At 38.9% G+C, this 12,230-nt stretch overlaps 2 protein-coding genes across 2 annotated transcripts; both read right to left on the minus strand.

The window, feature by feature from the left end:
- Positions 1–1,123: 1,123 nt before the first annotated feature.
- Positions 1,124–4,207, minus strand: dmrt2a (doublesex and mab-3 related transcription factor 2a). Its single transcript, XM_052555632.1, has 4 exons — positions 4,055–4,207; positions 3,322–3,684; positions 2,929–3,031; positions 1,124–2,500 (listed from the first exon to the last, which is right to left on the minus strand). The coding sequence occupies exons 2-4, from the start codon at positions 3,658–3,660 to the stop codon at positions 1,419–1,421; spliced, it is 1,524 nt and encodes a 507-aa protein (XP_052411592.1). The 5' UTR covers positions 3,661–3,684; positions 4,055–4,207; the 3' UTR covers positions 1,124–1,418.
- Positions 4,208–8,429: 4,222 nt separating this feature from the next.
- On the minus strand, positions 8,430–11,483 carry dmrt3a (doublesex and mab-3 related transcription factor 3a). The gene is made up of 2 exons (XM_052557375.1): positions 10,958–11,483; positions 8,430–9,719 (listed from the first exon to the last, which is right to left on the minus strand). Exons 1-2 carry the CDS (start codon positions 11,337–11,339, stop codon positions 8,755–8,757), a joined length of 1,347 nt encoding a protein of 448 aa, XP_052413335.1. The 5' UTR covers positions 11,340–11,483; the 3' UTR covers positions 8,430–8,754.
- Positions 11,484–12,230: the final 747 nt, after the last annotated feature.

Raw genomic sequence — 12,230 nt, forward strand, 5'->3', positions numbered from 1 at the left:
TAATGTCTTAGTCTTATATCGTTCACATTTAATATTTCAATTTTGCAGTTATTTGTAATCAATGTAAGTGAAATTTCACTTTTATTAGTTGCACTATAAAACACTCTCTCATTTCTCATAGGAGAATGAAATCAGACACAAGCCTTAATGCAGCAAAAATATCATTAGTTTCCTTTCTTTTTCACCATTCAACTGTCCGTTTTTATGTCTCTGAATCTGCTGTCTTCATACAATTGCTGCATTTACATATGGCCCAGCATAATCTGATGTCAGCTAAAGTTAAATGTTGAAGATAAAAAAAAAAAAAAGAATTTATGGACTTCTCATGTTTCCATCAACGGCATCTGTGATACATGTAGACATAACTAATGTCTTGAGCAGGTGCTCCATATTTGCACATAAAGTGGAATAAGTATAAACAGAATTATTTGTCTGTTTTTTCACAGTTGCTTTATAAACATATTGGCCAATGGCAATTGTCACTTTTATAAAAACATCCACAAAATATTCATCGTCATTCCTGTCCAGAACTAAACCTTGAATTAGAATCAAATTTTGACTCTAGAATGTAATAAAAACAAACAATGTTGCTGCTGTTCTGTAAAAGCCACAATCCAGCCTGGGGCCCGCTGCTAAAATGCTTAGATATGTCTTATAAGTAAGTCATTGATTTTTCATACATTTTGATTTTTCAAAATCGCAAAATACCTTTTTTAAATGTTACAGTAAAAATTGTCTAATTTAAATCTTAAAAGTAAGACTGATTACCACTTAGCTAAATGCTAGTTGGTCACAATAGTTCTTAAGACACTAACAACAAACTGGCTGTGTTTGTGCAACTGCAGGACCTAAATAAGAAATTAAAAGCATTAACATCTCAAGCAGTAATTCTTTGTTAAAATGTACCAAATAATATAATTGTTCTGTAGTATTAAAATATATATATATATTTTAAATGAACATTTTTTGTATAGTTTTTTCCCCCTTTTGTTCTATTAAAATGTTCTACCATAAAAAAGGCCATTACAGCATTTTATTAAAATTATAATATTAAACCCTACTTTAATATAAACACAATTACTTTGTGAAAATAATATCACAACTACAATGTAATATTGGAACATTTTCTCATTTTATTGACACTTTTAAAGTAGCAAAATTAACATTTACATTTAAATACTCTCCACATTGTGATGTATTATAATGTACAACATGCATGTCTGAAATGTATGAACTTTTTACATATACAGATGTGTCAAAAAAGCAGCAAAAATGGTTTGAGACGCTGCTTAGATTAATGATTTTCTGTCTTTTCTCTGCTAAAAATCCAAATATATGTATGCGTGTGTGTGTGAATAAATATACAGGAATTACAAAATAAACAAGTTCTTTTAGGAATGTTTTTTTTACAGTAAGTCTTACTGGGATGTCCGATTTAAAGAAAGTGCGGGTCTTTTTAATATGGCTTCCACTGAGAATGACAGAGACTCTCCTGAGGTGACCTTGGTGCTCCTTGGCTTTGCTACAAGGTCCTTTCCCGCTCTTTCTGAGTTTTTCAGTCCCACTGTGTCTTTGGCATTACCCTCCCTGAACCTTTTTGCTGTTTCCTCCAGCAGTTCCTTACAGTAAGGCCCACTCATCTCTGGATTCTTGTCATTGAGTGTCTGTTGTATGAGGGAATGGAAGGAGTTGAGCTTCATAGACAGTGTGTGCTTGGCAGTGTCTTTGCTCATGTTGTTGATCACATGCTCATGGCTCCCTGCATGCGGAGGGAAAGCTTGTCCATACACCCTCTTAGGAGGCGAGAAGGCTGAACGGGTATTTCCGCTCTGGCCGAGTCCTGTCTGAGCCTCTCTGGGCCCCGGCTGGAGGTCACACGGCTCTGGAGCCACTCGAGAGCCCTCGAGTCTGGACGCGGCTGGGCCCTGCTCGGGTGGGTGGCTCTCGGTGGAAGTCATCATCTTTGGATCCCAAACAGCTCCAGGTTTCAAGTTCTGGACTGCGGTGGCGTTCAGGAGACACTGCTGGTACAACAGGGCATCACTAATACCACTGTTGCCCCGCGGCCACATTACAAAGCGTGGTGAGAGCGGGTACTGGCGGTAGGTGGCCGCTACGCTCACATTGGAGGAGATGAGCTCCACGTTAGCTGTCGTCCCACCTGTGGCAGCATACTGCAGGGAGAGATCCAGACAGCCGGGCAGAAAACCACAGAGATCTTTGGGAGAAGGTTCACCCGTGGAAGAGGCCGAGGAAGATGAGAAGGCCGTCTTGTAGGAGTTATACTCAGCAGCATGGACCATACTGCCGGGGATGAAGAGCGGGGCAGAGCTGGGCTGGCTGGACTCGAGAAGCTCTCGTTCTTTATACTCTCGTTCCAGCATGATGGTCTCCAGCTCTTTGTCGGCAAAGGCTCGTCTCTTCCTCATGCGGTCGCTCAGAGGAGGGGGCAGAGCCGGACTGGCACCCAGAAACGGGTCGTTCTGCACTGGACGATATCCTGTCAATGAAGAAGATGAATCTGGTTTCATTTACAAATAACAACAGATATGATTTAAGAATTTCTAAATTAATCACAAATTATTATACACATTAATGTGTTGACTAAATTTTGAGGATTGATAATATCATGCACAGTTTCTTTTCTTTTTCTTTTTTTTATTATTATGTATAATAAGAAGCTAAACATGTGCTGTTTTTGAGAGAAGCTTACGCCATGAAAATATCCAGAGAGGAACCAAGTGAATTATATGAAAAGGACAGAAGTCCAAGAAAGGCTGAGAGAAGTGGGGAAAAGAGGAGAAAAATTTGTTTAGAAAAGAAGAAAAAAGGGCTGAAGATCAGATAGATCAACCATCAGCTTTTAATAAGAAGCAAAGAAGAAATCTTAGTTCATGCATGCAATTTGTTGTTGTTTTTTAAACCCACCTTCTAAAATGCTTTTCGCCAGCATGGTCGATGGATGGATGTGCCGCTGATATATACTTCTTCTTTCCACCGGTATTTGCTTCCCGGATATTCCCTTTTTGTCCTAAAATTGAATGATTAAGATTTATAAGTTATTCACATTATAAAGTAGCATCTTGGATCAGATTATGGGGGGGTTAACCGTTCTTTTTTTTTTTTTTTTTTTTTACTGTTACTGTTACAGCAGTTATGTCTTGATCTGACTGACTGCATTCAGAAAAGTCTACTTCCCCCCCGTTTTGTTTCACTTTCTCAAGCTTTCAGTCTTACATTTATGTCTCCTCCGTTTGATACTGATAACAATAAATGGTCTAAATAGCGTGTTAAGAACTGCATCAGTTTGCGTGCTCTCACCTCAGTCGCTTGCTGTCTCCGCAGTGCCACTTGAGCAGCCATCACGCGCTGTCTCTCCACCACCAGCAGACAGTTCGCGCACTGGCAGTCTCTCCACCGGCAGAACCTCTTGTGCCCCTTCAGACAGGACACCACGCCGTGGTTCCTGCAGCGGGCGCATTTCGGAGTGCGGCTCAGTTTGCGCTGGTCTCCAGGGCCGAGGTTCAATCGACTGGTTTTGTCGTCGTCTTTGGTCCCCGCGTCGTCCTCCGCGGGTTCGGGGAACACCGCCTGGTCATCGCTCTCCGTTTCCAGGCCCTCCACGTCGATCTCAAACTCCGAGCTGGAAAGATCCGTCATTTTCAGGACGCGCCTAAATAGATGCTGTCCAGACGAAAAAAAAGAACTAATTAGTAAATTATTTAGGTGGTCTATAATAAATATTTTAGTTGATTTAACGTGTCAATTAATTATTGCCATTTCTAATTGAGATTTTAAATTAGCATTGAATTAACAATTTCAATTTAGATTTGCACTAGGTTCAAAACATTTTATGAATTTAGCACTGCGAATTGTTATTTGGATTTAACTTTTTCAAAAATTAAAGCACCAATTAAACTTATGTTCTGACTTTTTACAGTATATTAGATATAGATAGATAGATAGATAGATAGATAGATAGATAGATAGATAGATAGATAGATAGATAGATAGATAGATAGATAGATAGATAGATAGATAGATAGACACTTACCTAGCTAATGTAGACCAAAAAACACGAGTGGATATCCAGGAGTCTCTATAAGACTAGAACCCAGAGCTGTTGAAGCGAGAAAAGCGCTGCTCCAAGGTAAATCAGGCCACTTTCACATAAACATCAGAGAGTGACATTTACTCTACCTGATCTGTCACTGAGATGTGATGAGAGCCTCTCTCAGCCTTTCAACTCCAAGATCCGCGCAGCAAACCTGCCACAGCCAATGGGGAAGCTCCGTTCACAACGAGCCAATCAGGAGACTGCGTGTGACAGCATGTCCCGATTGGCTTGATGAGAACGGAGCTTCCCAGTTGGCTGGAATCGGAATCACTCTCAGAACGAAGTTCTTAATGGGATGAAGTTACAAATAAAACATTCCTAGGAAACTATCAATTAATCACGCAGGACAATGGGGGTTCAGCTGTTTAATACGTCTAGTTTCAAACCCTCATGTCTCGCCTCATAGCCTACATATAGCCTAGGCTTTTATTTATTGCTAATACCATCAGTTAGCTTATGTTATTTCATTTTTTTTCAAGACTGGGCACTGAGGAGTATTAATAATAATAATAATGATAATAATAACTTTAATAACAGAAAAATACAAATTTGACAATTTGGCGATAAAGTATAGACGCTTTTCATATTCCGTGATTAGGGTATAGGCCTACTCTCGGTTTACTAAATTACCCTTGAAAGTTTGGAAAACAAAATTATGATGTTTAATTTTATAGCAAAAACGTTTTTGCAAGTTACGTTGTAATATTTCGTTAATGTGCTTGCAGTGGCTAAAGTAACCACTAATTGAAAATATTCAAATTACAGCTGGTGAATGCAAAAACTGGAGATGGATTTTCATTTTTATTCAAATGCGCCTAACAGCGTTGCCATACAGGTGTTTTTTTGTTTTTGTTTGTTTGCTTTAAGATATAAATAGGCTATTATATAAATATTAGGCTATTATGAATTAGACAAGCATTAATGTGTTCACATAAATATATATTTTAAATCTTAAAACACACCACATTTTAAAACGTTGAATAGCCTAAATATCCATTTCAAATTACCAATCTTTTGTTAATTAAGACATTTGTCTGTATTTTGGCTACATTGCAATGCACTATAATTATTCATAAAGACTGTAGTCCCAAGAGTGTATAATTTAATGTTAAGAAGCGGTTGTTCGGCTGTTAACAAGACACTAGATCTCTTGTTACACCAATTAATATCTTTCTGAGTTGCTGTTGGCAATGCACAACCCTTCGGGGATGCATTTACACACAGTCTTCAGCTCTAGATAGAGCGTGATATGACAGTTGACACAACAAGCGATACTTAAAAAACATTGACTAAGCATGTGGGAAGGCTACACAAAACACAATTCTCTTTGTCCCGATCGACCTAGCATGTGTGATGTTTCTCAAAACAAAGTAAAATCAACTGACACTAAAGAATGTCACAGCTACTGTTCGTGATGGGTTTGCAGCATATGCGGGACGTGGGAGAGTAAAGCTGGTTTGGTTTAAATAAACAACAAATATGTGCTTTGAGTTTGCACACAATTTTAGGCTTTCTAATCCACAGGGGCATTTTATCCACAATTGTCCTTCGCAATTTGTAGGTTAGGGAATGTCAGTAACCTATTTTGCTATATTTAAATAAGGCCTTTAAAAAAAATTATATATATATATATAACAATAGCCTAATAATAATAATAATAATAATAATAGCTAATAATGCGCTTTACTGAAGGCTTAAACACTCGGTTATATTCATCTGAAAGCGCGGATATGCTATATTCCGTTCACTGTAGGAAAGTTTGTACCTCGTAGACTAAACTATAAGACGTTTCCATTATTTATTTATTTTTTGAGGGAAATGCCGTTTTTATTGTTGCGTCAGCTGAATAATCGACCCCCATGTCTAATACAATGCATAGAACAAGCTGTCATCTCTCACGGTCTCGATTTCGTTCGTAAAAATAAATAAATAAATAAATAGCCTACATATAGCGCCAGAATATGGTCAATACATTCATGACAATTTTTTGCCTAGGCTATATTTTTATAGGCCTAGATATTAAACACAGTGAATTAATATAATCTATCATAACCAAATGTAAATAAATAAATAAAAATCAATAAGGATTTCGAAAATGTTCATAGCCTACTAGCAGGCCATCCAGGGAAATGATCTTTTTGGATATTGCAAATTGGCAACACATTTTTCTTTAATACAGGTAAGCAGGATGGTATTTATAGGGTGATTTCGGTTAATTGTCAGTCTGGTCTTGCTCCGTCATCTCTGTTATACTGACATGTGGTGAAGATGTTTGCTGTGCAGGTGCAGCTTGTGCACTCGCCCTTCTTCCCTCTTAATTTATTAGCAAGGTTACGGCCAGGAAACCCAACTGCTACCCAGGGTGCAATTTCCCCATGTGGAATGCTTTGATCTTCTCCTTTTCCTTTTCGAAACACATATGACAATACAAAACGGAGAAAAATCACAGTGTCTTTATTGTTTAGCAATCCCTATGCCTGAAGATTTATAATATTACGCAAGTGGTTGTTTTATTACCCAAGAATGACTTTTTCGCTTCTTTGTCATCCCGTTATTTCCCTATTTGTTTTCTGACTAGCTTGTGTTGAGAAGCAAGGCATATGTGTGTATATGAGTAGCCTGCATTGTTCAGGAGTCAGGTTATTCAATAGTTTACTTTCTATTACAGTGAAAATGCAGGTCCAGCATGGTTAAAACGCCCTCAGACACGTTCGAGGATATTTATTTACAACCAATGATCAGTGGCATGCCTTCTGGTTTGGTTCAGGGTGTGTCACACGTTCCACACTACAGTGTAACCCGATCGGAGTGTAGACTAGAGATTTGTGAATTCACTGAATTCCCTGTTATGTTAATTAGCATTTGAAGACGCTTGATGGATCGGCAACACGTGCAGCCTGCTGAATGCTTAACCACTCTCTTAATTTGTCTGTCCGGCTGATGTATAGAAGAACACAGGGTCTTGTTGACTTAGAGGCAAAAATTCAAATGTCAGCATTAAAAGCTGTAGCTCGGTTAAGTCAACAGATGTGTAAAATAGAACTGCAACACCTGCAAACTCAGCGACCGCTGGTTTAGCATCACATTGTACTTTTATAAACACTATGAAAGCTAAACAGGGTGTCTTAAATAAGCAACGTACAAGTCCCAACAAAACGCCATTTAGTTCTGAATGAATATGTAGCCCATAAGTTATGTGTTATCATGTAGGCTAGTTCCGACAGTAGCCTACATCAGAACGAAATGTAGTGACGAATCACTGTCGAACTATAGGCTACGCCTAGATAGCAAAGTATGACAACTTTAATGACGCAAAGTCTTCTTTTGTACACAAGATATAGCCTAAGGAGTCATTATTGATGGTTTCATAGCGAGGCATTCCAAAAACATATTTCCATGATTATTTTTAATAATAATAATTATACAGTTTTAATTTTATGATTTGATCAAAAGGATGATGGAATAATTCTTATTATTTTAACATGGAGAATTGGATTTACCGTAAGTATATTAATATGATTGAATCTTCATGTTTCCCATTAAAAAAAAAAAGCATTCTAAACATATTGTCCCCACATATTGCTTAGAGTTGCTTTTGATGTTGGATAGGCGTGTGTGTTATTATTTTACGAAAATGCCACACTTGGAAGCAGGACTTTTATTGAAAGTTTCTCTATTGTTAAGAATATCCACTAGATGGCGCAGTTAGCTCATTTTTCTGCTCATGTCGACACTGATAAACGCTCACACTTTGGTCCATTTGAAATACTTTTTTCCAAATAGAAATATACACTGCGTTCATTTTATAATAACGCTTTTCACATTTACGTTAAATAACGTAAACCACCAGATAATAAACAGCTAATGTTATTTTATTATAAATGATAAAGAAATAAAGAGAACGATGACAAGAAGTTTATTTAGTAGTGGTAGACTTAATTATTACATAATTAAATTAAATATAATAATATTTGGTCTGCCTTACAGCTGTACTTGCTTCATAAATGTTCATAAATGAACTGAATTTGTGGTGGATTAGATACAAGGAGAATACAAGGTGTCCCTTTAAGTTGTATTTTATTTTAGATTCTAAAGAGTTGCTATTGAATTTTTGCAGACATGTTTTATATTTTAAGCCGTTTTATCATTCTTTCTTTCTTTGTTTTAATTTAAAGAAAATAGTTTGTTTCGTTTTGCTAATATCTAATACATGTAGGTTTTTGACTGAGGCAAACACAGTGACAATAACAGTACATAGAAGGTTTATTTGCCATACCTTTACATGCAGGACTGCTGGAATATTTCTACATTAAACTGTTATCCATGGTTCATTTCATGCAAAGTGGAAATGGTGATCACTGTGCTCAAATATATTAAGTTATTCAGACTTTTTTGGTCAAATAACAGTACCTTAATTTCCCCCCACCCCCTAAAATTAAAGCTAATGTTATTCCACACATGATTAAGTTGGCACAACAACCTCAAATCTGTTAGAAATACAATACCTCAAGTAATGCACTGTATGTTTTTTCAAGGTGCTCCTAGATGAGCAGTGTCTCTTTTTTAATCATTTTAAGAACCCATTTGAAACATATTTCAGTGCTTTTTTCCATCCACCTATTGAAACCGCTGAGGAGTTAGGAGGAAGTGTTCAGGATCCTGGAGTCTGAGGAGTCAGATCTTTCATCATACTCCTCATCTGCAGCAAACATGCTCTGTTTGGCTATGACAGGACAGCTGTCCTCCTGGATGCTGATTCGATGCTCCTCGGTGGGCCTGCTGGTGAGGAGCGGTGAGCTGCGGATCACTCCGGCTGAGGGGCCTGAGAACGGAGGGATGTATTGCGAGCGCAGCTGATACTGCTGCTGTAATGTCATGGTATTCCACAGAGTCACATCGTTGTGCATGAAGGGCCCGGCTTGGCCACGGCTCAATGAATTTCTCAGCATGAGGGGGTATCGAGGTGGCTGGGGAAAGCCGTGCTGGAGCGGCATGCTAAGAGGGCCTTGTACAACTCCAGCAGAAGGCTCTGTGGAGAAACGCAGGGAATCGGGGACACGGAAGGCCGAACCGACCGACCACTTGGAAGATGGGTACGTACTCAGCGGGTGCTCAAAGAGATGGCCATTTGAAGGGAGAACCAGAGCATCTGAGTTCTCAGACAATACCTTTTCTGGTTTCATCGTAGAACGGCTGGAGAGCAGGATCTCGATGGCTCCGACCAGGTCCCCACCGCAGCCTTTCAGGATGAGCTCCAGGACTGCTGGTTTGTGGGCTGGGAAGATCTTCTTCAGGACCTCCAGGGGAGGTCGGTTGGCCCTCAGGCTGAAAGGGAGAGATACAGAGCCTGAGAGGCCTTCGATGAGGATGTTGGGCTCAGGGGAGTATTTAGGGTTGTCAGCTTTGGTTTCTGGGTCGGTGCATGATTTAGACAGGCCAAAGCGAGGCTCCTCAACCTGGGGAGTTGGGTCTGAGGTGTCAGGGGTGCAACACAGGTTAGGTTTGGACTCCTCAGGGGAGCTGGCTGTTTCTGGTTCTCTGTCGCTGACGCTATCACCGTTCTCTCCACCAGACTGCTCACCAGACAGGTCCTCATTTAGGTCTGGGAAACACACACAAGCAAAGTGCTCATGAGCATTCTGTACTGTATAATAAAAGATGATAATACAGTGATGCTGCAGCAACATTAAAATGTTATACAGTCAACATAATTATAAAACTATTATTCTAACTTTAACATTCATTTAAATCTTTGAAGGACAGACTTTTTAAATAGCTAAAGTTAATAGCTTAACTCAAAACACATTAAAGTCCAGCTAAGTCACTATACTCAAACACTGTCCGATTCTGCAGACTAGAAGTGCTACATTAAGGTTATTGACCTGTCAGCACTGCTGTGATTTATAACGGGTGACTTTATTAGCTGTTCACATAAAAACGCTGATGCGGTGGCAGTGAAAAATCTCTCGTCGATTCCACTTAACTACAGTTTTCTAAACTGATTATTATAGAAACATTTTAGATTATTTGGACTTTGTTTGCATTTCAGCTTGACCTTCCTCTGAAATGACCGACAGGGCCTACCATATTATCTGTGATGTCGATAACAGAATATAACAACAACAACAACAATAAAATAATCTTTCAAGGATACAAGTTTATGACGGATGGTGGGCCGATGCCAGTTTCGTTCAGATTAATGCCGGATTGTGAATATAGTTGTGTTCTAATAATTCGGACTAAATAATTTAGCAGAACGCTGAGGTTTGGGATGTAGCTATTTTAATTTAATGTATCAAACGCAAACAGTGAACAAAATTGTTGGTGTAATAAACGTGTTTGTGATGGTTGAAATGTCAGTGACAAAACCATAATAAAAATATTAATAAAAGGTATTTTTAAATAGAACAAAATTAATAATATGAGTTCTGATTATAAGTCTATTTTTGCCGGTTTAGGAAAACGGGCTATACTTCCAGGAAACAAAAATGCCCGCATTCTGCATTATCGTGTTGTCTCGATCTAAGACTGTTGCTGAAACTACTGCAAAGATAATTTTGTGTTAGATATTTGTGATTTTTTTTTTATGTTGTGATGTTATTTCTAGAGAATTCAGTCGTGTTCTAAGTTAAGATCATTCTGTTTCGTGTTTATAATATATTTTGTAACAATAAAATTTAGGCTAATAGGATAATTATAATTAATACAAATGAATGGATTAATTACAATTACTTTGAGAGAATCTTCCCACGTGCGAAACGCAATATGCGTTGCGTTCCTAAAACTAAGTTCAAAAGACTACAATGTCTCCTATATTTTGGAACTAACACAAGCGATTACCTTGTGGTGGTTTAGGGGTCACCGTCTCCGAGCTCCAGCGCAGGTCTATGTCGCTCGACCGAGGGTTCGTGCTCCGCTCCGCGCTCCCCACCGTGATGCCCGGCAGCGCTCTCAGAGACTCCGGGATCAAACTCTCCAAACTCTCGTTCGCCTGCTGCCGCCTCAGCGCCACCTGAGCCGCCATGACCCGCTGTCGCTCGATTATCAGAATACATTTCTCGCAGGTGCAGTCCTTAAAACGGCAGTAACGCTTGTGCCCCTTCAGCCAGGAGAGCACCCCGTGGTTCCTGCAGCGGGCACACTTGGGGGTCCTCTGGAGGGGCGCTCTTGGCTGGGACACCGGGCCCCCCATGTAGAGGTAGGGCGATCCGTAGCCATTCATTTCTCAAGTCGTTTCCAGAGGCGCAAGTGCATCAAATAAGATGTAGAGGAAGAGTGCTGTCAAGTACAGTCTAGAGATCAAGCCCCTCTGCTGCTCGCTACACTCGTGATGAGAGGTGTTGACTCTTTAAGACGAGGATCCACCTTTCGCCCCGCAATAAAGATGTGCATCAGGCGATCTGACACGCACTAACGAGTCACTTATATTTCTCACATCACGGTCACGAGCAATTTACATCCCCCTGACACTGGATGGAGGGAGGATGTCTCGCTTTTATAATTACAGTTAGAATTTTGTGGGATATTTTCCCGACATGTAACCTTCTAATACACCTAGCCATACATTTGACATTTTTTGATGAGTTTTTTTTTTAATAAGCCACATGTCTGACCTGTGATTGACGCCCTCCCAAAGGAGTCAACATAAAGGCTAAATGGCTTCAAGGGTTTCAAATGTTTCTATTGTCTTTATTTACAAACAGCTATATAAGTCTGCATATAGGAACTGTACAGGGTGATCTGGATCAACAGTTGTACCTAAAATATTTAAACATTTAAATACATTTTTTACTTCTTTTTTATTTTATTTTTTTACATTTTTAAACATTTACAAGTACACAACACAAGTAGGATTTATCACAAAAAGTTAGTAGTGTTTACTAACTAGGTATATACTGTACCAGAAACAATTCAGCTTCGTGAAACGAGCTTAATTAGAAAAATAGCCTGCCGAAAATAACTGACAAGTGATCTTGAAACGTCGACCCCATAAAAGTAACTGAATAGGCCTAGAATTCACATTATTTTAAACTAATTCAGTTCATAGTAGCCCTATGTTTTAACAGGTTTAATTTTTATACGCATACTGAGGAAAGTAGAGGGAATTTTAATA

Source organism: Carassius gibelio, chromosome B5 (assembly GCF_023724105.1).
Source record: "Carassius gibelio isolate Cgi1373 ecotype wild population from Czech Republic chromosome B5, carGib1.2-hapl.c, whole genome shotgun sequence".
Lineage (NCBI taxonomy): Eukaryota > Metazoa > Chordata > Actinopteri > Cypriniformes > Cyprinidae > Carassius > Carassius gibelio.